Source organism: Trematomus bernacchii, unplaced genomic scaffold, assembly GCF_902827165.1.
Source record: "Trematomus bernacchii unplaced genomic scaffold, fTreBer1.1, whole genome shotgun sequence".
In the NCBI taxonomy this organism is placed as follows: domain Eukaryota; kingdom Metazoa; phylum Chordata; class Actinopteri; order Perciformes; family Nototheniidae; genus Trematomus; species Trematomus bernacchii.
In genome coordinates, this window is record NW_022987567.1 from 3498430 (window position 1) to 3524704 (window position 26275).

Sequence of the window (26275 nt, forward strand, 5' to 3'; positions counted from 1 at the left end):
TTTCTGTGGTGCTTTGAAAATAGAATTGTATTATTAATAAGGGATACTGAGTTATATCGAACAAAGTTAAATAAATACAAAATTAAAAGCCACAGGCATTGCAACAACATGTAAGAAAAACATAATATGTAGTTCTCTCTTACTTAATGCACACACTTTTCCATTAAAGGTCTCTCTCACCTGAGGTCCCCGGGGCCCCTTTTCTCCAGAAGGACCTGGCAATCCCTGATGAAGAAAAACAGATGCAGCAAGTCAGAACATGCTTATTGTTAACACCTCTGTGTGAGCACAAAATACCATTTGTATAAGCTAAATAAAGGTATATCATTTGTACCCACCCACCTGTTAAACTTTTCAAAACTGCACAGAAGAAAATATCTTTGTTGGTCTAACAAAACTATTCTAAATATACAGCGAAATACAAATGTCAAGCGCAAGTGCTTCTTTTTCACTATACAAGATTGTTTACTTCTTGTGTAATACAAATATACCTAAAGATTGTCGTGTTTGATGCCGTTTAAACACATTTTCGAGGTTACTTAAACAGACATGGTCATGCCCACTTTCTGAAGTTTTAAAACATAACGCAAGAATGGAGGGCAAGGCAAGGCAAGTTTATTTATATAGCACTTTTCTGTACGCGACAATTCAAAGTGCTTTACAAAACAAATTAAAAGACTTTTTATGAATACATACAGTAAAAACACATTATATAATGGCATTTTACAACAGGCATTACAAAGCAAAGACAATAAAATAATAAAAAATAAACACCACAGTTATACAATACATGTTTAAAAGGCATACTGTAGTTCGAATATGAGCAGCTCAATTAAAAACAGCGGCAAAGAGATATGTTTTTAGTCTCGATTTAAAAATGGTAAGCGTTTCTGCGGACGTGCATGATTTGGGTAGTTTGTTCCAGAGTGTCGGGGCATAATAGCTAAATGCTGCCTCTCCATGTTTTGTTGTTACTCTCGGAACTGATAGCAGACCCGTCCCAGAAGACCTGAGGCACCTTGATGGCTCGTAAGGCACCTTGATGGCTCGAGGGAGCGGGCATCTTTGTCTGTACTTATGTGTAATGTGAAACTTTATGTACAGTAGGTGTGCATTAAGTGCCCTCATGCATTAGTTATTTCTATATTATTATTAGTGCTGAATATAAACATCCAACTAACTATGACAAATATCCTTTCTGTATTTAAGTATTATTGTTGGTTGGTGATTGCTGAATATCTTAGAATTGGATCACAAAACTAACTTTAAAAGAAAAACAGGTTTTCGTCCCTTTTGTTGACAGGACTATGTCCACCATGATATGTGTTGCTCTCAGTGCATTCAGGGATGTGAGCACAAAAGCATTCAGTTTGATACAGTGTGAGGAATTGAAGCCGGTCACAGATCAATCATCCCTCTCAGCAGTGTATAACTTTGCTCCATGACAGATTGATGGATTTCCCCCCAACACAAGTATAAGCACAAATAGAGGGAGGACTGTGGACAGGAAGTGAACTTCCATTAGTGAAAGTGACTTCATCCATGCAAGCAGATTTTCTTATTTTCAAATCTAACCAACCAAAAAAGAAGAAGATGGATGCGTCGGGTACAGAAACTTTTAAAAAACTAAAGTTTGACCTTTCAGCTTCATATGCAACTTCACCAAAGGAGAGGGAAATCCATCAGTATAGGCAAGGGAAATAAATAGTCTTATCACAATAACAACAAAAGAAAGGTTATCATTGCATACAGGTCTGTTTGGGGACAGGCAGCAAAACAACTCTGCTGGAGTTTAATTATTCATGTGTCCTGTGTCGGAGACCTGCTGTTTTTACTTCAATTAAAGGTCTAGCTTCACAGATTTCTTAATTCACACCCTAGAAAACCTAAATCTGAAGCCAAGTCATCGAGAAAGCTAGGGATCATATGCAACAACCGGTCAATATAGGTCCATTTGTTCTACTCCCTTTCGGTCTTATGTTGATTTCTCTGTTGTCCAACTTTTTCTTTTCTTTACTTGGACAGTTTCGATACCACGCATCCAAAGTTGTGTTTTGTTCACAAATACAAAAATGTATATTCAAAATGCATTCAATGGAGTTTTCTGATAGTCAAATGTGCCGTTTTTGGAAGGAAGTGACCCGACAGTGAGACGGTAAGCCAGAGATTCCTGTTCCTCATGTGAATTTGGTAAGTCAAACACAAGTTTTGTTGAGAAGCTTTGGGGATATCAAGGTTACTTCTTATTGTATAATTTCCATATGTCTTTCTATTTCATAGCAAACATTCTACACATTGGAACAAAGTTGTAACGTGTAGAACCGTTTTTGAGGATTGAGGATGTCACCTGGCACTGATGACAGCAGGGGACAAGCTGAAGGACATTTTACTTTAATCTGCCACCAGTGACCAACAAAATCAATCGCTGTGACCTGTTCGCCTTCATCAGAAGTCAGTCCCTGCACACCAGCTGCACACCTCACTGGTTTACTTTCATTCACCAAACTCTCCTTGGTGTGACCCCATCACAGCGGCTGTCTCTATGAAATCCCCTGAACAATATTCAGAAGTCGAATCTAAAATGAACTTCAGACACTTACTGTAGGACCTTGCTTCCCCGCCGGCCCGGGTAAACCTCGTAAACCTTGCTCGCCCTGGTGCAGAGAAGAAGAAAAAAACGTGTTGTTTCTCATTATTGATGGTGTTTTTGCTAAGACAGAAAGCACATCTAAAAATAATAATCTGCATTTTCAAAAATATAATAATAATAGTAATAATATCTGAATATAATGTTCCTATGTCACGTAAAACAACAAGTTTGATACTGTAGGTACCTTCCTGTTCCTTTTTCAATCGACAAAGCTAACTTTTACAAGTCTTATTTTTCGAGATAGGTGAGAGTAGGATGACCTTACCCTTTCTCCCATGAACCCTGGATTCCCTCGCATGCCCACGTTTCCCTGGATACCCTGATGGGTGAAGAACAAATATAAAATACATTTGTTTATCATCAGTTAATGTTTCACTGGCTCATCCAGCACTTACTAAAAGTTTAATAAACAATGTCCTTTACAGGAGAAAGAGGTACGAAACTCATTCAGATAAATCAATTAAAAACCACTCCAATTAACCCTATAATGAGCTTAAACCCACTTTACCCTCATAACATGTTATTGCTTTGTTGAATGCCCAATTTTGTACAATAGCCTTAATTGAAATATGTAAAACAAACCTCTTTAATAATAATATATAAACACAGCAATTTGTCAATTTCTTACTACAACTCAAAAGTGAATTATCAACTTGCAATTCTGTTACCGTAGCAAGTCCTTATGCAGTAGTTATTTGGTAGAAAGCTTTTGAATTACTTACATGACCATCAAAATGTTGTTTAAACGGTCTAACATGAACAGGTCTTAATGTGCGATACAAGTATACACTTGATGTACTGATATGTTGTGGAAAGGTACAGGTGCAGTCCCTGTATGTGCCCTGCTGAAGAATCACTTACATACATGCCTACTGGGCCCTGAGGTCCCTCCATGCCTGTCTTCCCTGTGAAACCCTGAGAAAAAAACACATATCTATATAACACAACATACACACGTACAGTACATCATATGTCTGTGTGTGTTGGTGTAATGGAGGTCATGACCGATCGGCCTGTGTACTCACCTTTTCTCCTGGAGCTCCTGGGGATCCTGGAGGTCCTGGTTTCCCTGGTGGCCCCTGACAGATAAAAGATGTCTCATTAAAGGTTCAAAGAAGCAGTCAATAACATCTGTTATCTGTTCAGCCAATCAGATTACAGGACTGCAGAGATCAAGCGTATATTTCCTGGGGTTTCAAATGCTTGTTTGCCATCTGATTGGAAGTTAGATTAGAAGATTGAGAAGACCACGATGTTTAAGCTCAGCTGAGTTTCTCAGATGTTTTTAGTTGCTAAAGCTCAACCTTGAGAAACTAAGAACATCTAAGTGTTTCTAAGACACAGTTTTGTGTCAGCTGAGACTTAACCCTCTGTATCCCTAAACAAACCAACATTTGCATCATTTGTTATAGATACAAAATATGGGAGCTGAAAATGTTGTTTAATTTCTAATATCCAACAGTCATTTAACAAATCACTTGTGATGATTGATTTAGTCTGTGATACAAATAAAGACTTGAATGTGAACAAAATTGTTTAATTCTACATGTTTATTTAAACATGTAGACACGTGTCATTTTAAATAAACCATTTGCACAAACCAGATCATGCGACAAACATAAAATGCAATGTTTCCCCCTATATTGATAACACTTAACACACTTACATTTAAATGTTGTATATACTGTAAATAGATTCCTTTTTTCTCCAATTAAACTAAAACAAATTATTTATTTGTCCTATTCTTTAAGCGTGAACAGTGCATGAAGAACATATCGAAGTAAAAAACCATGCCAGAGACAGCAAAATGTGTCAGGAGCAACAAAAACAATAAAACGGCCATAAAACTGCTTGGCTGTTCAGAGAGTTAAACATTTATTTCACAATCAATCCATCCTCTCCTTCTCGAGCTATATGCTTCAGAGGATCTGCTCATCTACAGACTTCCTGCCTGGCTGCTTCCTCTCCAAAAACCTCAGTTTCACACAGTAGCTTCTGTCATCCTCTACTCTGTCTTCCAAATGACAACTAGAGAATAAAAACAAGCTTACCAGAGAACCTAGGGGGCCATCTGCTCCTCTGTCTCCAGCAAGTCCTTGAGAACCCTAGAAAAGTAAGAGAAGTAATACAAAAGTTGCTAAGAAGTGGGAAGAGGCTTAAAGAAGTGAAAGAGATGAGACCAAACATCTAAAAGTGCAAATGTGGAACAAACTGTCATTTTAGAAGTTAATAAACGTGCACTGAACTGTTGCGGTATTGGTTTATATGAGTTGATTCAGTGTATTATCTTATGGCTTGTGCTTTATCAGCCATTTCATCGTTTATCTGCCATTACGTTTGATGGGAGTCATGAGGCTACTCCCTAAATGTCATTATGGATAATAGTATTGGTGATTAAGAGTTTAATTTAAGACTTTTACATTTAAAATGCTACATTTGTCTTTGTTAACTTAAGCAGTCAATGGAGAAATTGTCGTAACTGTTCATTTGGCAAATATGAATAATGATAATTCAGCAGTTGTACATCTGCAGTTCTTAAACAGTAAATCTCATAAACAGTAAAAAGCTGGACGAGTGCAAAAATCTGGATACTTTAAAAACTGTCGCTATCTTGGCGACGTAGCATAACTTGTCAAAAAAAATACATAGGGTACTAACTGAAGTATCTTAATTGGGACACATCATTTGTTTGGGCCGTTTTGTTTGGTTACAAAGCAAAAATAATGATGATTTAAGAATAATGATTTTTAAGACAAATGTGTCTTTCCATCATTGGAACAGTGGTGTGTGGCGCAGTGGGTTGTGCGTTGGTGTTCGAATCAGGGGGTCACAGGTTCAAACCCCACTGCAGTCAGCATGTCGTTGTGTCCCTGGGCAAGACACTTCACCCCAAATTGCTCCTGTGGGGATTGTCCACAGTATTGAATGTATGTAAGTCGCTTTGGATAAAAGCGTCTAACAAGTGGCATGTAATGTAATAATGTAATACTTGGTATGTTCAACAATCCAATTTAGGTGCAATGTTAGGATGTATATCATGTATATATGGTCATGTGAATCCATGTGTTTGCATCACACACATGGATTTACATGAACCCTGATCAGCCCTTGCCACTGTCAGTGAACACACCTGATACCATTATCTGCTGGTAGCCGGTTCAGCCCTCTCCTGTTCATGTTTGTTGTGTTTTGCCTGCTCATTAATCCATAAAACCTTCTGTATTTAATCATGGGTTGTCTTGTAAAACTGTAAGAAGGGCTTTTATTCGGCTGAACCCTGCAGCGCTTGGCAAAAAGTCAAAAAAGCCGAGCGAGAGGGATGATGTAATGAACGCTGAGGTCATTGTGAGGGTAACGTTCTTACCGCTGCTCCTTTACTGCCAGGACTGCCAGCTGCACCTGAGGGACCCTGAAACAGAAAGACAAGGAGAAAATACCAACAATGCAATTTCTACCAACTGCAAAAGGTCATTTCGGGAGCAAATAGTAAGTATCATCAAATAATAAACTTTCTTATAGACTTAGAAAAATGTATCTCTATCTAATCAAGCCATTTCATCAGAATTAACTGAGAAGATGCCACTCTTTATCTGCACATGAATATAAAGCTACAGCCACAACATTGGAATATACTCTCTCGCTCTTGTCAACAGCAGAAAAACCACATACAGTATGTTTAAAGGGCCTATAGTGATGTCACTATGTCGTGACAATTAAAGTGGACCTATCATGCTATATTTGAATAATATAGTGTAGGACCATACCTATATAAGGCATATTTATACTTTTTTCTTTTCAAAATACCAAACAGATCATGCATTTTAGCCATGCCTCATTTCGCTCAATTTGACAATTTATAGCTCTGTTTTTGCAAGGGTTTATTCTGTGATCAACAGCACCATCTAGAGGCCTGGCATATGTACTACAGCGTCTCCAGCGCTTTCGAACGGCAATGGCCGTGGCTGTCTCCTCCTGATTGGTGGAGTTGGCCCAATAGCCGTAGCGCCACCGTCCTGACGTCAGGACAGTGTTCAAATCTGGATCAGTTTTTATCAGATCCGTTGCAGCCCCTTTTTTAGAGATTTGGGTATGGAGGAAAATAGAGAGGGTTGTGTTTTTCTGACACTTGGTGAGTTCCCTGGAACACCGGGGACACATATTCATGTATAAAAGACGTACAAAAGTGCATTTTGCATGATAGGTCCCCTTTAAAATAAAGGAGTCCAATGGAGGTGTTTCGGGGGCGGGAGAGAAACTGCCTCTGGAGGGAACCTTGGGATTTTAGCCTTTCCAGACCATTTACATGCACAACAACCGATATAACACACTAAAGAAAAGGGAAAATCCCCCAAAGGGCCTCTTTAACCCTCCTGTTGTCTTCGGGTCAAATCTGACTGATTTACTACTTTCATCAATCATAACTTTTTTGTTTTACATTTGATTGCATTAAGGCTTTATGATATCCTTCACAGTAGACATTTCAACATATACAATTGCTGATCACCACTGTCATTGCATTTTGGATGATTTAGTCAACTTTGTAACACCCATGGTGTTCCCGGTCAAAAATGACCGCCATAAAGAAAAGGAATTAGTAACCATCCGGATCAGATAAAACACACACACCACAACACACACACACTAAATGTGTTCCCCCCCTTATGAGCCCATCCCCCCATGTGAATCACACCTGGCACACACACACACAAACACACACACACACACACACAGAACAATTTGACACATTTGCCGCTCTTATGTGCCCATCCCCCCACATGGATCACACCTGGCACACGCAATACATGTTCAGTGTCTATTCTTTGTATATTTACTGCAGTTTTTCATGTATACCAGTAGTCTGATACAATATGTACAGTTTGAAAGGGTGTTAAATGAAATTTGGTGATGATTAATGGTTTTTGTGTTAATGTAATAGCAGCTAAAACAGGACCGGTCAAATTTGCTGCAGAGGTGTGATGTAGGTGCTTTGCTGCCCTCTTCTCACAGACACTTTGTAGCATTCATGCCGTGAGGTACAAAAGCTTGTGACATCAAGGTGTCAGGATGTGATAAGTCACCACTAAGGCATAAACACTGGCAGCAGGGGGGAGACAGGCTCTGTCTAAAAGGTTCAAAAGACCTGTAGGGTATTTATGTGATGGACTGTTTCTCGGATGTGGTAACCTTAGGGTGAAGATAACACTAAGACATGCAAAGTCACCGGGCAACTCCCACACCTACAATCCCATCTTCATACACTTTGTGTTTTGAACAGATTTACCAGACAAGTTAGTGAGCTTTTGTGGTGCTGATTCCTGGATTCTGTCGCCTTTGGAAAGAGCTAAGCCAGCTGTTTTCTGTGTTTATGCTAAGCTAAGCTAACTCTCCAATGGCTGTAGCTTTATATACGTACACTAGTCAGAAAAGGTGGTGGTGAGGATCTTCTTAGCCAAGTCTATGGCAAGAAGGAAAATCAATTTTTAAATATATTCTTTCAATTTGTTGCAACACAAAGTCTTGATACAAGTGAACTTGCAGTAGACACTTTGTATAACTCAGTAACCCCAATTTACCATTTCAAATAACAATTTTCATGCCACATTAATCTGTTGATTATTTGTTATGATTAAATGATGTATCATTTATGGCACATGTTAATTTCGCATCACAAGTTCACAGAGGGTGACGTCTTCAAAGTCTGACTTACAGCAAAACATTATATAAAACAAAGAAAGCAGAAATGTCATTTTCAATTCTACACTTCATTTTTTGTGTTAATTAATAAGATGAACACTTTGCAATGTTTCCCTCCATTGGAATAAGGCAATTCTCACAGTAATGTGCTCTCTCAATCATGGATATAACACACTAATGAAGAAATGAGAAATTAACTGTTAAACTGCACAACTTGAACATCAGCATACAACATCTCACACAATACTGCTGTCCTGTACTGATACTGCCCCCTGCTGGCTAAAGCTACAATTAACTAATCAGAGTAACCTGGACTCAACTCGACAGTGGGTTTGACAGTTTGAGGGCATTTCTGTCTCAGCAGTCTTTCAGTGTGTCACTTCTTTAAATGTCACCCAACAGCCAGGAAATCTTGTATTCAGAGAAGCCTTTTTCTTTGAAAGAAGTGAAGTGTGTGATGATGTGAAGTGAGGTGTCTCTTCTTTCTATACCTATCACCAGTTTGTGCCTCTAACTTCGGACTTAAACTGAGACAGTTAATGTGAGTAAGTTAAATAAGTCGTGGTTTTAATAATAAACTACAATATACAATGCTTGTATAGTATGTGATAGGAGTAAGTGGATACAGACAACATTTACAGGTGATGGAATTGAAATATGATAGAGAATGGGAACCTGTGTACCAGGCTTTCCTTCAGCTCCCTCTGGTCCATGTGGCCCTGGCAAACCCTGTCAGATACACACACACAACAATTATATATAAACAAATCCAGAATTTCAGGGTAACCTTAAGAGGCATCTGATTAACAGCTTAAACCATATAAATAAAGGACTTAGAAAGGAGGAGAAAAGCCATTTAAATCAGACAAAGGATTATTACTTTTTACATGAGAGATGGACACATGAAAAATATTGAATTCCTCACTACTCTTAAGGTCTTAAGAGTCAGAAATAAACATTTAATCCAAAATGTGACAATTAACAAACGTTTACGACTTGCATTTTGTGGCCAGATTTATATAGGATTCAGGAGCTAATACATATCAAATAATTAGCGACAGGCTTTCAGTTTACCGATGGACCCGGTTGGCCGACGTGGCCCCTCTGTCCAGGTCGGCCCTGGAGACAAAGCATTGAGAAAGGGCAACGTCAATACCTAATAACTGTGGTTGAATACACAGAAACTTGCACAGGTATCTCAAAGTCCAGATATTTGTCAGGAAAAAGGAAATGGAAAGAATAATGCTTATTCTAATTCTAATCAGGCAATATCGTTAAGTCTTTATTGTGCTAATTAAATGTATTTTATTACCTTGCTTCCTCTGGGTCCTGGTTTGCCGTTGCGTCCATCCGGCCCCCTGTTTCCCTTCAAGGAGGTTCAGATATTAGTGATGGTTGCAGACAATCAATATCTATTATAAAACTGTCTTTGTGCTACCTTGTATGTTTTACTGATTTCTATTTCTAGCCCGGGAGAAATTATGTTGAATTTTATAAGCAGAAATGATACGTAATGCTTCATATATCTCAGTGTTGCTTAATTTCACATCATTGGCTTTTATTTAGAGTTATTCTTGTGTCTAAGATTGACCAAATTCATATAATCTAAATGTACTTATTTCTAGACATTTGTTAACATAATCATTTAATTCACATTTGTTTTGTGTAATACACGTAATGCACTTGTTATGGCATGTTAGTAGGTGTCACTTGGACACACATGCAGAGCACACAGCACACACAGTGAAATTTGGCCTCTGCTTTTAACCCATCCTAGTACCAGGAGTCTAGTACTAGGAGCAGTGGGCAGCTATTGTACAGCGGCGGGGGAGCAATGGGAGTGAGATGGGAATGAGGGGGGAAGGGGGGTGTCCAGTGCCTTGCTCAAGGGCACCACAGCAGGGCAGGAGGTGAACTGGGACCTCTCCAAGTAGCAGTCCACACTCCATATTTTAGGTCTGGTCGGGGACTTGAACCAGCGACCCTACAGCTCCCAGTCCAAGCCCCTACTGACTGAGCCACTGCCGGACACACTTTAGTACAGTACAAGGATAATGATGTTAGTAAAGTAGATGACAAAAGCCTGAATAATCACACTAGATGTTTTAAGATAATATTTTCACTATTCACTTTATTTTAAACTCAAATATGGCAGAGAGCTGTAATCCCTAAACACTAATGACAAATCAGTTAATATGCCTGACCGAGTCAAAAACCAGGAATTTTTTTAATTGATATTATTGCAGTCAAATGTTGTTAATTCACTCACATTTGGATTGGGAAATGAACATGCAGGAGGCCGCTGGAGGCTCTAAAGTTTCAGTTAGATGTGAAGTTTGGAACAACACATGAACTCATCTGACATTTCTTGGTGTTCAGACCCACAAATCATCATCACTGACCTTTAACCCACGGCCGCCCTGTTTTCCCTGAAGACCAGTTTCTCCATTTTCACCCTGGATGAAGAAATATAAAAATCAGTGAAGCTTATCTCCTCTTTCACCTTCACCAGGCTGCTTCTCTCGCTTGGCTTAAAGCGCATGTAATACAATATTATGCTGAAAATAGTGTGCTGCAATGTGGGTTAATAATCTGGCTATCATGTTTATTTTGCAAGTTGCCAGTGTTAATCAACTCTAACAAGTGGCATGTTATGTGAAAAGTTGAGCTACATCAACATATATTAGCTTTTATACATACACTTGAAAACATTGAGTCACTTGTTTAAGGACAAATCTTATGTTCATTAAAATGTTACCTTTTTTTTGCAAATTCAACTTTTTCTCAAATAACATTCTTGCAGTTCACTTTAAAAAAAAATACCCACTATGCATTAAAGTTCATTCTCAAGCTTAGACTTTTTTTTCTCTTTGTTGGAAAACATCCAGCTCCTAATTGACATCACTGTTATTAAAAAGTATTTTAACCGTGCTCTTTACTGTACCTCAGTGCCACTGGGGCCAGGCTGGCCCTTGGTGCCCTCGAAACCTTGGAAGCCGAGGGAGCCCCTCTCTCCCTGAGGACCCCTAATACCTGCTGCCCCCTGAATACCCTGAGACGAAAACAAAAAGGATTTTTTTCTCATGAGAAGGCATAGAGACATTGTACAGAAGAATATAAATGAACAGGTTAGCTTTTTGGGAAATATGTTGACTTGCTTTCTGTGAGTCTTATTGCCAACTTTGTGAATTTGATTGATTAACATAGACTTGCATACACAATCAATGTTCTGTTCACCAGTTCATTATCATGATGGCTTTCCAAAGTGTTGAGAAGTTTGTTTAGATTTGATGTACAGTAACTTTTACTTTGTGTTGAACAGAAAATGTATAAGCATATTTGTGACATGCTCTATCGAAATCAGTCGCATTGACCCGAAGACACATTTTGAGTTGGATACACTGCTGGAAAGAGGAGATTCCTAGCTTTCTAATGATATCAAGATTGTTTTTGTACTCCAAATATTAAGCAAAATATGTCACATTATATAATGACTGTCACCGAGTCATCATTTTGAGAAAAATGCCTTCAAAGTTTCCTCTTCTCTGGAATCCATCGATTTGATTGATTATTAGCGGAGCAAATGATCAAAATAGTCCGGAGGGAAAATATTTCCGTTTGGATTACTGGTCTGGGGGAAGCTCGCGCGTGTGTGTGTGTATGTGTGTGTGTGTGTTTGTGTATTTTTGCGTTTGTGTGTATTGTGTTTGTTTCCCGGGGAAAACACTCACGAGAAACACCGGCTGTTGTTATGCTTGCTGTGACGTTAAATGACTCCGTTCTCCGCTTGTAAATATGCCGTTACAAGCTTCATAGTTGTATTTATCATCTAAATTTGCCGAAACAAGTTTAATATTCTGAAAGCCAAGACTTTGTTTAATTGAAATCAGATGAAAACAAACTGTAACGGACCCTGCCGTGTTATCTATGATTACTATATGCCTTACATTCATAATTTCAGCCGGAGGGAGGGGGGGCGGCGCTACGGAAGAGCAGATTGCGAGCGAGAGGTGCCTGTCATCTTCCCTTTACAAGCTTCACAAATTTATTTATCGTGTGATTTTGGAAATAAAAGTTTCATATTCTGAAAGCCAAGACTTTGTTTATTTAAAATCAAACAAAACACCCGAACCCCAAAAAAATAGTTTTTTACGCAAATCCACGTTTATTTTGAAATGAGCCACTGCGACTTCCGACTGATTTCGATAGAGCGGGTCACATTTACCTTAAGTAGCTCTATGACATTGTATTATTCTTGTTAATGAGCCTTATTGAGAGAACAGGAAGTAGCTGGCTCTTACTTTGTCGCCTTTAGGTCCTGGATCCCCTTTGTCCCCATCTGGTCCCCCTTTACCCTGTAAAGAATTCAATGTTCAAAACCAATAATGTTTTGCATTAAACATGTTTGTAAATCTATAGAGAGAACCTACCGTTAAACCGGGAAAACCCATAGGGCCCTTTGTCCCTAAAGCACCCTGTAAAAAAAAGTATTCAAAATGTATTACACAGCATTGTTCAATAACAGAATTTTACACTCCCCTTTCTGAATAGCAGACTGATTTCACTTGTGTCTTATTTCTCTGAAATGTGTCTTCCATCAGAGTAAATAAGAAACACAGTGGCCGTTTCTCGATCGCGAGGATATTGGCTTCATCGAGTGCCGCCGAAGGACTGTTCCAATCTCCAGCATACTTGGAATTCCACCGAGGCCGTGTCATTGGTTTGGGGGAAATTTCGAGGCTGCACATGGGTAGACTTTGCGTCCTTAAAATCCCCACAATGCTTTCCGCACGGACCAATTTCAAAAACCCTTGCGGAGAATGGCTGAACCGACGCAGCACACCTTTAAATGTAAGTATGTAGTGGCGTAGAACATGTGTTGGTAAATATGTTACTTTGTTACATTTGTTTGTTATCACCAAAAATGTGTTCCGTGAAAGTAAAGCAAGTTCATAATTAGATAGACATCGTGAGGTATTTATTTTCGGTACAGTTTATGTTGAAACCGTTAGAGAGAGTGGCACACTTGTTAGCCTGTTCCATTCTTCTTCGTTTTCCGAAGCTGTGGCTTGGAAGCACACTTGCTTCGTTTCTGAAGGAAGTGACTTGGAAGTACGCGACTACCAAGCCAGCATCCTCGTGATTGAGAAACGGCCAGTGACTTCAGAGTCCCACAGCACCATGTCCTGATCCACTGACACACTACAAACAGCAGATGGCACTGTGAGGCTGCAGGATGTTTCTGCAGTGCCTTCACAACTGCTTGTGACACCTCTGTCTACAGTGTGTGTGTATTTGTGTCTATAGTGCATGTGTGTGACTGTAATGTGATGCAGTAATTCACTAAAGAAAATATTTAAGTACAACTCACCATTGGCCCCTCAAAGCCGGGATCCCCCCGGGCCCCCATTGGCCCCACAGGCCCCTGATATGAACAGAAAGAAAATAAACGCAAAATGAAAAAGAGCGATAAGATATTGCATTTTATGCAGACCTAAATGTGGATGTATTACTTTGGAATTGCCTTATCTATAGAATACACAACAGATTGAAGCAAACAGTCTATAATGCTAATTGTCCTTAATCAGAAACATAAGAGCAACAGTGAATGTAATGTAAGTTAAATAACATACTGGTGATGGAAGGTACTCTTATCTGGAGCAGCGTAATGAGAAAGCTTCTCACACTGTGCTTGGGATATACACTTCCTGTTTTCTTGATAAGCATGAGCCATTTCTTTATTTTGACAAAACTCTGTCCAATGTTCTTTTAATTAGATGTTGCTGTCTGAATACATATTTGCTAACCAACAGCTGCTATCTAAATGCATCATTGTATATTTATTGTCTTTTGGTCTCCTGTTACTCTTTACATTTTGTCCTCAGCCATGCATGTGCAATATACTGAATTAATTTCAATTCTTTACAACTGAAAAATCATTGTCTTAAAATTGTAAAGCAGAGCCTTTCACATCAGCTGTGTGACTTACACTTTGTGCAGCTCTGTTCAAGCTCAACACCTTAATCTCCTGTGCACTGTTTTAGTTTAGAAAACAAGAAACATTAACTTTAAGAGAACACACTTACAGGTTCTCCTTTAGGTCCAGAAGCCCCGATCAGTCCTGGATGTCCCTGTGTAAATGAACACATTAACCTTCTGCACTTTACTGGTGAAAAATGAATGAAACAACACCCCGCGGTCAAACGTCTTGCCTTGAACTGTACTCACTTGGAGTCCTCTGAGTCCTGGAGGTCCCATCTGTCCCTCTAAACCTAGAGGCCCCTAGTCAAGAGAAAAGTAAAGTGCCAACACAGTCTCTAAACATGTCCAGCAGGTTGAATAAATGCAGCGTATATACAACCAAAGCAAATGTATACCTGTGGGCCATTGGGACCAACACTGCCAGCAGGTCCCATGTCGCCCTGGAAGAAACAATAAACCGTTTTACACACACAGGAAGTAACCTGCAAACTCAGTTAGGACACTCAGTGTGAGGTGTATGAAGCTTTCCAGACATAAAGGATAAATACAATAAAAATTATTTAGCTTAATTTTTCATTTTACACATCATACGTTAATTTACAGTTACTCGTTTCTTTCCTTGTAAATTACATTGTTGTTGATTGAGAAAATAAACAATCTAAGGATGGCATCTTTGTCTGGAAATTTGGAAGTGGACAGTTTTTACTCATTTTAAACAATTACCACTAAATCTAATAATCCAAAATAGCTTTCACTTGCACAATAATGAGTGGTTATGGTGTAATCTTACTCTTGAGCCATTCATTCCTTGCGCTCCGACTCGTCCTGTCATACCCGGAGCACCCTGTGAGACACACACAAGCAGTATATAATTATGAATATATATATATATTCATAATTATAAATACCAGACAAATATTGTATCATAACATCGTGTTTGCTTACCCTCGGCCCTGCAAGACCAGCGGGACCATCCAGTCCACTCTCTCCCTGGAGACAGGTTCATATAAGCATGAGTGATACATTTTCCACATTGTCCATCAGTTCCATTGTCCATATTCAGAGGGAAATGCATAACCTTAATACACATCATTGAGACAGTTGGTGCAGCTGCAAAACATGCATAAGATGCCTCCCCTTTTCCAAAGCATTCTGTGAAACGCTTAAGAAAAAGGTGGACAGATATTTACCAAATATCTCCAAAAAGCAGATCTGGCAATTGCAAAATACGACATTGTAGTTCCAAAGGTCAAATAATATATATATTTTTTATTAATACTTTGCTTTACATGGTTAGCTTTGTGGCTAAACCAGAAAAAGAAGACAAATTCAAAATAATTAATTTCGGGGCTTTTAATTATTATTATGTTGTATAATTATAATAATAATTCTTATTGTTTGGTACACAGGTCACTAGATTCAGTTGCTGTTGAAGAATAATGTCATGACTGAATTGTGGTGGTTGTTGAACTAAGCCCTTAATGTAAGAACCACCACATGATAATGTAGTAAAGCAGTGGTGTACTAGTGTGAAAGGCATGATCACTTTCACTTATAGAAGAATCATTCAGAATAGTGCAAAGCTAGAGATCTACTTGTGTAGCAGCTATAATCAGACGGTGCATCACTCACATCAGGCCCATAGGGCCCCTCTGGCCCGCAGCCACCTCGGGTCCCCTGAGGCCCCTGCAGAAAAGGATTCAGTGTCAATTTAGCAACAGTATATCATTAAAATACATAGAAAACGCTGTATTCAAAGTAAGGTTTAATCATAGAGATTACAGCATACTGGTCACAGTGCCTGTGTTAATACTACGAGGCAGAGGTTCTGGTTTCATGTCAAACTGAATCAAAGTAAACCCAAGGATAGAGGGAAGAGAAAATGGGAGTCAGCGCCTCGCTGCCTGGAACTCAAAGTTCAAAGAGGGACTGGCTTAGGGATTAAAAAGGATTCAGAGGAGCACGTCTTTCTTTCACAAAAGCTTATTGTTTTGTTTTACACTCGTTGGATATGTAAGAAAGGTATTACAGAAGAAGGCCTGTTTTTTTCAATGTTGTTTTAAATGCATCCTGTAATGGGCTGGCATGTTGTCGAGTGGATTATATTGTAAATGTTGTTTATTTATAAGCATCTTTATTGCACAGATAAAGGAGAATTGCTTTCTGATTTTGAGTGTAATGTAAAATCCCTGCAGAAGATCCTGGTCTGTTGCAAAGAAACTGAAAGCAGGGGGTAAAGACACTCACTTGTAGTCCGACAGGACCAGGAGGGCCAGATAAACCAGGTGAGCCCTAAACAAAGAAAAACACAGTACAAGATTATACCTCTATATCTGGTTGTTCAGGCACTAGTGGTGCAGGAATGAGTCCTAAAACGTTGAGATAAGTTAGCATTTTTCCAGTTCTGATTCCCTCGTATTAAAACCTACAGTTTTTTGAATATGTTTTTTCGTTATCTGCCTGAAATAGGGTCCGTGGTTAATACAAGCTGAATTTGTGTGTTTTGTTCTACGACATTAAATACGACAATAAATGTCTGTTGACAAGAATACGTCATCTCTGCACCACTCAAAAGCAATCTAGACAGTTAAGAAAAAACTTCATCTGGATATATTGACATTCCTTTTATATATACAAATATTCAGGAGGAATTAAACATTAATGATATTTACCTTCTCACCAGGATCACCAATTTCTCCTCTTGGACCAATGACCCCAATGAGACCCTGGAAAGGTAGAGAAAAAACATGATCCAACAGCGTAGTAGTCATTTCTAACTCTTGTCTCTTTGTTTATTCTTCAAACATGAGTCAATCAATTTCATCTAGGCAACATGTTTAAAATCAGAATGAAAGTTATTATGCTATAAGAGTCGGACAATGGATCACATGACAGCTTGTCAAAGTATCTTACAGTGATGAACCCAGAGAGAATACATATTTTCGCTCAATTCTGCTGTTCACGTTAGCTCTATAGATCATATTCTCACCACTCTTAGAAAATGTTTTATGCACCAGCAGGTGAAAAACAGGACACTAGCTGCAAGGCATCGTACAGCATATAGAAACAGTTAGTAACTAATTAGCTAGGTAACATGCTAGTAACATTTAGTGGCTAAGATTCTCCCACAGGAGTTGGAGGAAACCAAAAAGAGAGAATACTGTAAAGTGTGAAAATGGACTCAGTGTGACAATCGCCGGGTGACACAATTTCACTTCGTCTTAATGATAATGTTGTTCTGTATCTGCTAAATGTGTAATCCGGCAACTGTCCGCCATATTAACTTAAATTACGATATGTCATAGTTGTCCTACCTCAGTAAGAAAGGTAGGAATGTTAATATTTCAAGTCTCTTTTTTTCATTTGTGAAATTAAGAGTTTTTTTTTAAAGTATGGTATTTTGGTACAAATATCAAAATTAATTGAAATGATACCAAGGACTATTTGGACTTGTTGAAACTGCCCCACAAAGTTAGGTAAACATCTGAGAGCTGAATTGTTAAATTACGGCCGAAAGATTAGCTGAAGCTAAAACTGCATAAAGTATAACCATTCCTGCTTGGCTCCAATTTCACCAACAGTAAATCTGAATTAAAGTGGGACTGACTTGCTATTTTTACAGAAGCAGCTGTGCTGTTTTATTCCTCACCTCATCACCTTTTTCCCCTTTGGACCCTCGTTCTCCCCTGTCTCCCCAGGTGCCCTGGTGTCAATCAGAGAGGAGATGGAAACATTTCAACAGTGAAAAACACATCATGTATCTGTCTGTTGACTTATGCTTTAACTGTTTACTATAGAGAATGTGCCCACCTGTAGTCCATGATCACCATGTAGCCCCGGCTCACCGTCTACCCCATTTTCCCCGTCTCTGCCTGGGGTCCCGGCCTTTCCTGAAGGGCCCCTGAGACCCCGCTCGCCCTGAAAGAAAACATGAATGATCACCACTGTTGATACTGCTTCTTTATCAGCTTAGTGAAAATGTAGGATATGGTATAAGATACGTTAAGCAAACAATAGAAAACTGACAAAAACAAACTAGACACACAAAGAGTGACATCACAATGGCCTGCAGGCGCCGTGGACTTCTCACTGGGAAAGCTGCGTTATAATTTATAGGTCTGTAGTGTGAAGACATCGACTCTTTTCCACTCAGTGAGGCCATTCATCACACAGACAAGGCATCACCTGAATAACAACGCAGTGTCAGGAAGATTGTGGCCTGCAATAACTCTGCCCGAAGACAGGTGGAAAAACGGCATGTTTTCACAGTGAATGGCTCCACCACCTGTGCTGGCAATGGACGGCGTTATATTTTATGCTGTGACAATGATGGATGCTGTTACACATGGCGCAAATGGTATGATGAGTGAGATTTTCAACCTCTCCGTGCAGTTGTAACATTTGGAGCAATAAACTCTTTTTCAGGGTCATCCTGTTACATGCATGTACATACAGCAACAATAGTTTTCATAAGCAATCCTTTAATTGTTCATTTAGAGTATACAATATTATAAGGGGTTTAAGATGACATTGTCAGGGTGCTTGTCTTTATCCCACCAACTTCCAAAAGCCTAAATAAATTATATTTGCAGATACGTCAAATAGAATATTAGCAAACTTGGAAAAGCTGGAAATGAATAGCTTGGCATTTTAGTTTCACATTTAATGACCTGAACAGTTATTAAAGGTTGTTGCTGATACTTGATTATCAATTTATCACTTAACACAACTGGAAGCTGCATGTATAAACACAATCTAACATTTGGCGTAGTAGTAGTATCCCCTCAGTGTTTATTTTTTCTCTTATTTCTTTCTGTCACCAACTAGACCTACATTTATCCTGCTGATCTGTGAATCAAAATGACGACTTTCAGACAAATTCAGCCCAAATCAGAAGTGTCAAACACAACGTCTGCTAAAGGCTCCAACATTACCCTCTGGATGACTTTGCAAAGTATGACAATTGCATACAGTCATTACTATCACTTTTCAAAAAATATGCACTGCTTTTCCTATTTGTCAACTGAGGGTCGAGCTGTCATTTTAATAGGCCCTTTTATTAAAAATCACACGTGCTTAAGTACAGCTTCGTGACACAACACTGTGCAGAGAAGGGTAATGTTCATGGTGGACAAGTTATGTGTAAAAAGGATAGAAGAGTACACAGAGAGTTTGGCTTTCCAATAAAAAATATTCACAGAGGTAAATGCAAAAGCAGTCTGCTTGATGTATGAACTGCCTCTTTCATTGCTCAAAGCAAAAACATTTGGAGACGGTCTTCTTTAGATTAGAGGAAAATTGCTGAAACCAATAACGTTTTTCCTAGATCAGGAAGTGACGGTTTCGGTGCTCACCAAATCTCCTGGCATCCCGGGTCTTCCACGATCTCCAGGTTCGCCAAGTGGACCCTGAGAAAGAAGAGCAACAAATACCACTATCACCAATTCAGAATTCCATATTATCTTTCTAAATGCTGCATATTCTGGTACACCATTTGCATTTATATTTGTGAATGGATGTTTTACCTGCATGCCGGGCTTGCCCATCTCTCCGGGTGATCCTTCAGGGCCTTCTCTACTCTGCAAGCTCACAAAGAAGATACCAGCCTCAGGTCAGCAGAGTTACAGAACAACTAAATCCCAACAACAAAGGATATTAATGGTCACAGAATACTTACAGGCCAACCAGCACGAAGTAACTGGTAGAAATTGCTTTGCTACGGGAGAATAGCAACACACAGGGTAAGTTACAGGTCCAGAATACAAAATAAACTGAGAGGAAATAAAAGTACATGGATGGACAACATACAACTGTAATTGCACCATTTTCTCTGAAAATCCATCCATCTATATGAACGAAGTATGAATGCAGGTTAGACCCACACAGAGTTCAAAGTACACTCAATACAAATCGTCTTCCCAAACTACTAACAGACTTCAATTTCTCCGTTTTCTTTTGTGTAAAGGCAGTTCTCCATCATGCTGACATACAGGTGGGTGTCTTCTATCACATACAGCTGTGGCCACTGCAGAGAGATTAAACAGATGAGGACAGAGCATCGGCTTGCACGCACCAATAGTTCATGGTCTATGGTTTTATGGTTCTCGGTAAGATGGCGCAGCCTCGAAGAACATTTGATGTTCAGTGTGTCTTTTAGATTATTGACAATTAATTACTCAAGGGCTTAGAGAGAAGAGCAAGAAGGATCCATCTTTTCAGGGGACGTCCAGTGGAAAGATTTTTAAAGGAACATTAGGAAATGTGATAGCTTACGAGTATTTACATCAGAAAGATACATTACATTCTATCATATCCAACACAAGTGAGTTCAGTCCAGGATGTGTTAGCATAGCACAAGAAAAGCAGGCCTGAGAAAAGCAGTTAACTTTCTTTAATAGCAGGAAAATGCATCCCCTAACAACTCAAACTGACCTATACATATTTTAATGTCATATCTTGTTAGCATGCTAGCCCCCCCAGCATCCAGAAACAGCTGGTTTTGCTCTCTATAAGGAGAAGACTTCTGACATGTTCATGTGGTCTCAAGTGGCCACTTGTTTGTCAGTAAAGAGTCCCGATGGGTATGCTAGTGGCTTGTTAAATCCCAATATCTGACAGCTTTAAAGTTGTTGAAAAGCACTTGAGCTAGGCTAGCAGGCCAGTGTTGATCGAGGCTAAACCTGACCCTGTGCTGTCTCTTCAGAAACCTTTCTCACGTCTTGGCAAACACATAGAAATGCAATGTTGGATGAAAAACAATTATAAAATCTCTTATCGCTTCATGAAAATATTGCCTTTTCATCACTTGCCGAGTGGCTAAGAAGATGTGAAATATCTGCCTTCCCTCTTTGTTCAGCCATTGGCATTGAGCCTTTATCAGGGTCTTTACTGAACAGTTCAAAATCACACACTAGGTACTGTATACTGGAGGCTGTGGCTCAGTGGATAGTGTGCTGGACTTTGAATCAGGGGAGAGCAAGTTTGAGTCCCACTGCAGTCAGCATGTCGTTGTGTCCCTGGGCAAGACACTTCACCCCAAATTGCTCCTGTGGGGATTGTCCACAGTACTGAATGTATGTAAGTCGCTTTGGATAAAAGCGTCTAACAAATGTAATGTAATGTATACGACACAAGGTTGATCGAATCTCTGTCTATTATCTAATAAGAACTGGGCATATAAATGGTGCTGCATTCAAATTATGTTGTGTTTATTACAACAAAATCACTAGTGACATGTGATTAAAATGGCTAAAAATAAAGTGCAAGAATTATAAAGCACATGTATTAAATACATTTGAAATCTCTTTCTAAACGACTACATGTAAATATTGCACCTGACCGTTTAGAAGTATGTTGTTGTTCCCATCTTACCTGAAAGGCAGCCAATTCCTCGGCTGTGTTCTTCCACAGGTAGAAGGTGGGAAACCCTGGCGGTCCAGGAGGTCCTGACTCCCCTCTTTTTCCTGAACGCCCTTCAGAACCCAGCTTACCCTATGAGAGATGAACAGAGGTGGGAAGTAGTGGAGTACAAATACTTCGTTACTGTACTTAAGTACATCTTTCTGGTTTCAGTACTTTACTCCACTACTTATTTTTCTGATGACTTTTTACTTTGACTTCTTACATTTCTAACACAAATACCTGTACTTTCTACTTCTCACATGTTGAACACAAATACCTGTACTTTCTACTTCTTACATTTTCCAAACAGGCTGGTTCCTTTAGTTTGAATGTGTGTTTGGTGGCGTGATCATTATTATTTAGAGTCATTGCGTGCCTATTGATTTGAACACGATCCGTGTATCCATCATTTCCTGGTCTTCTCTAAAGAAGAGGGACCAATGAAAACGTTGTCATGTTGCCGTTGTTCAGCATGGAAACATTCATTAGCTAACAATGACATTATTGTTCTACTAATATAAAGGGAGGTCAGGTACTCTTTAAAACAGCTGCTAGTTATGGGTACTTTTTACTTAAGTACATTTCAAAGCCATCTTTACTTTTACTTGAGTAAAGAAGTTTAGTCAGTACTTCTACTTTTACCAGAGTATTTTTAAACACGAGTATCTGTACTTCTACTTGAGTAAAGGATGTGTGTACTTTTGCCATCTGTGGAGATGAAAAGGAAGTGGTTCGTTTATCCAAGACAAATCAATTTATATGGAACACTTGTTTGTTTTTTTAATATGGCATCATAAAAGTGATATAATACAGTATTGGGGCTCAGGCATAAATTATCAACACTTGGGCCCAATGGAACAGAGGGACAGGAGTTTATAGCACTATTAACGTGTCAAAAGTGAAAATGAGCTTTATAACAAGATGTAGCCTCAAATTCTATTTAGTGTACTCAAATCTAAAGGAGTCAAGTGGACTTACTTAACACATCGTCATTGGTTATTATCTCGTAAAGAAACACTTACCTTATCACCTTTAAACCCAGGCCGGCCAGGATCACCAGTACAGCCCTGCCAAACAAGTAACAACCTTCAATAAAACAGCTCAGAAGGGGAAACACAGGGGGGAAAATGAATACAAAAACTAATTGAAATAGTGTTTTAACCACAAGTGAATTGTTGGTTAAAGTGAAACTGTTATATCTTTAACAAATCATCCCAGAAATGTAAAAATAACAACCTTCCTACTACTCCCAAGAAGGAAAGACCTGCGACCTGACACACAAGCAAAGCACCGGATCCTTGTAAAACCTCACAGTTTGTGGCCTTTTTGAGCGAAAGACACATTTTAAGTATTGTCCACAACACCTTGAATGCCAATTAAACACTAAGATCTTATGGCTTAATTAGTACTTAGATATACATGAATTGTTTGTTGAAGCTGCATCTGAATAAATACATCTCATAAATGTTACCACATCTTTACTATGGCATTTTCCTGGAACCCATTTAGGTGATTTTTTGTGAGCTTGTTTTTACTGAAGGTTTACATAGTAGTGCATATGCATTGAAATAAATAGGCAACACGGTGTAAAGACAAAGCAGTGAGGCCATTATGTTCTCCATCTGGACATCTTGGAATGTAATACCGCACTAATGCAATCGCCAGTCACCAAAGGAAAGCAACAAAGCCTGTGGTCAAGTCATAATTCATTACAGAAAGTGTGTTGGTGGTCAGTTTAACTCATGGTTAGGTAAATGTAATGAATTGGTGGTACTGGTTCTATTGTTACCATCAATTTAATTCACCCGATGAATTGATTTAGAACAGTGGTTAAAATGTTTGCTTAAGGCAAACAATTTCAACATTTCGAGGCAGCTGCCAGCCAATTAGAGAAGAGCATTTCCTGTAATTTATACTTGTAGACAGTAATGCTACAGGCTAAGGCATACTAAGAAAAGCTAAACAAGTTAGAGCTGAAGTGCAGCAAGTTAGAAGAAGAGAGAAGGATTGTATTCTGAGCCAACAGGACGTCTTCCTTCATGTTCCCTACAGCCGTCTTTAATCACAGTAATCGTGCTGAGTGATCCTGCGGATTTTATGGCAGCGTGACTTCAGAGGCTGGTCCAGACATGAGCAGATGTGCAGTCTGGTTCTGGTTCTGTCTGCCCTGCAGTCCCTGTACTGACCCACCTCTTACACCAGGTAAACCATCAGATTGGATGGTATAAAATGACTCTACCCATTAGTACCAATCACATAACTTGGCAGCCAGAGGCTGAGACTGTCATATTGAGTAATGCTATGACAAACTGTTGAGACTCCTTAACTGTGCGGTTCCCTGAGTGCTCAGATCGCTGCATCAAAGACATGTGGATCAACACATGTTTGAGCAGTGTATCCTTGCCCTGATCAGAGTCAGATGGCAGCTTATGGAGAACAGCTCTTGTAAGCCGTAAAGCATAAACAGACGTCACACTTTCTTCATTCACAAGGCTGGCCCCTAACATTGTTTTATCTCATCCAACAACAGAAATCTCTGATATGATACATAATATACTGTTAAATCAATGGGAATCAAGCCCCCATTTCTTACGCTCTCAAATCTACTGTAGCGCTGAGAGGTGTTGTCACTTGGACAATAGTTAAATGCAAACTAATACAATGCCTGGAATAAGATCAGATGATACGGTTCACTGGTAATGCTTGCTAAACAATGTCAGGCGGAATCTGCCTCTGCACAAAAAGTTGGCAGTAAATAGGCACTAAGTTGCTGACTGACAAGCCTAGGTAGGAAACAAGGTCCTTTATTTGACTGTTGTTTGGAAAAGAATACATTGATTACACTTATGTTATTATAATGGGTAATGGAAGACCATAAGACAACTCACTTCCTGCCCTGGGGGACCCATTCGGCCTGGTGGTCCTCTTTGGAGCCGGTACATTTTGCCATCTGAGCCCAGGACCAGGTCTCCATCTCGGGATACAGTCACAACGGCAGAGCGCTCCTTGTCTGGATCTCTACCATTGGTGATGGGTCTCCCCTTCTCGACTACTGCCTTTGTTGGTGTCCCAGAATCCGTGGAAGTTCTCGGATCCGAAGGGATCTTAGGTACAGGCAAATCCACTGAGGGCTTCTTCGTGGTACCCCCGATGTCCAGTTCAATGATGTCACTGGATGGTTTCCCTGGGAACAATGATGACGTTCTCCCACTGGAGTCAACCTTTTCGTCTGTTGTTATGTTCTCCTCTATCATTTCAGGCTTTCCCTTCTGGCTTCCCTTAAGTCCATTTCTGGAAGGTTTCCACTGAGGGTTGACTTGTCCGCCATTTTGGAAGGTTGGATCCAACAAGTCGGTGTCCTCATCTACCACAAAGACATCCCCACGACTCACTGAACCTTTCCGATTGGTCCCTGAAGGCACCGTCCCGTCCCCGCGAGAACTCCCTCGGCGCAGAAACATATTCTATTGGAAACAAAACAAGAATTAGGGACAATCCGATAACATTCTTTGAAGATTTTCAAGAACAGATTTCTGGCTGATGATGTTTTAACAAACATGTGAAGCAACAATAATCAGGTGGACCAATTTGGTGTTATTAGATCAAAAAATTCAAAGTCATTATTTTAACGAACACCATTCCTACTTTATAATATCTAAACTCGTCTCCTACAACATTCAAATAAAACCACAGCTTCAAAACGTATTCCCTTCTTGAAAACATCATCAACTCATCACTGACATCTGGCATTATTTGGTCTGCCTTCAAGTTATTAGTTTCTCATCTGTTCATGACAATAACTCTTGACCCATCTGCCAATATGTTATAGACAGAGAGTGTTCTTTCTAAAACGTGTTGCCTATAATTAACATTTCCGCGGTTTACACTGGGTAGTCTGTTCGAGCCAAACTACAAAACATGTTTATTGTTAGCATCGTCCACACTGAAGCTTTACGATTCACTATTGTAGCTCAGGAATCACATCCACATTTGCAATTGTGTAACTATGTGCTCGGGATGTCATTGCTGTTAAGCTATGGACAATGACAAAAAGGTCATTTTTTTACTCCTCAGGTTACAGCATGCATCTATGCTTATCTAGTTGTTATGTTGAACAAGTTAAAAGTTAATCTTGATATGTCTAAGCTTAACTTTTAAACAAGCTTCTTACTTCAAGACATTTTCCTTTAACAGTGGCTTTTATAATAAAAACTGCTATAAAATAGTTTTCACTGTAAATCAGTTTGTTTAGGAACACCAGCTGTCCCATTGCAAACGTATTCATATTGACTTTGAAGAATCCCTCAAAACAAACAGCAATTTAAACTTATCTGGTTTCCAGAGGTGACAAACAACATGCTAAACAGTACGACCCAGCATTATCCTTTGCTTATCATAATGCATTACACGTATACACATAACAAAACACATCAAATGTTGGGCCTCAGGGAACAGTGGTGCAGTGAGAGAGGCCTTTCAGGGGACGGGACCAAAGGGCAGTAAATTATGTTTGATGACCCTAATGGGCTGAAATGGAGAGCACTAAAG

At 39.3% G+C, this 26275-nt stretch overlaps 1 protein-coding gene across 1 annotated transcript in view; it reads right to left on the minus strand.

The window, feature by feature from the left end:
- The window catches only part of si:ch211-196i2.1 (collagen alpha-1(I) chain), an 88071-nt gene that overhangs the window by 16746 nt on the left and 45050 nt on the right, over nt 1-26275 (minus strand). The window contains exons 7-37 of the mRNA XM_034125656.1: nt 24616-25191; nt 22750-22794; nt 21698-21817; nt 20004-20042; nt 19852-19905; nt 19681-19734; nt 18137-18244; nt 17976-18029; nt 16999-17052; nt 16574-16618; nt 15959-16012; nt 15272-15316; nt 15117-15170; nt 14722-14766; nt 14573-14626; nt 14431-14475; nt 13716-13769; nt 12775-12819; nt 12646-12699; nt 11289-11396; nt 10747-10800; nt 9657-9710; nt 9419-9463; nt 9020-9073; nt 6015-6059; nt 4702-4755; nt 3676-3729; nt 3512-3565; nt 2916-2969; nt 2601-2654; nt 181-225 (exon numbers count right to left, since the gene is read on the minus strand). Of these exons, the coding sequence (XP_033981547.1) occupies nt 181-225; nt 2601-2654; nt 2916-2969; nt 3512-3565; nt 3676-3729; nt 4702-4755; nt 6015-6059; nt 9020-9073; nt 9419-9463; nt 9657-9710; nt 10747-10800; nt 11289-11396; nt 12646-12699; nt 12775-12819; nt 13716-13769; nt 14431-14475; nt 14573-14626; nt 14722-14766; nt 15117-15170; nt 15272-15316; nt 15959-16012; nt 16574-16618; nt 16999-17052; nt 17976-18029; nt 18137-18244; nt 19681-19734; nt 19852-19905; nt 20004-20042; nt 21698-21817; nt 22750-22794; nt 24616-25191 (2274 nt within the window). The remainder of the gene's footprint in view (nt 1-180; nt 226-2600; nt 2655-2915; nt 2970-3511; nt 3566-3675; nt 3730-4701; nt 4756-6014; nt 6060-9019; nt 9074-9418; nt 9464-9656; nt 9711-10746; nt 10801-11288; nt 11397-12645; nt 12700-12774; nt 12820-13715; nt 13770-14430; nt 14476-14572; nt 14627-14721; nt 14767-15116; nt 15171-15271; nt 15317-15958; nt 16013-16573; nt 16619-16998; nt 17053-17975; nt 18030-18136; nt 18245-19680; nt 19735-19851; nt 19906-20003; nt 20043-21697; nt 21818-22749; nt 22795-24615; nt 25192-26275) is intronic.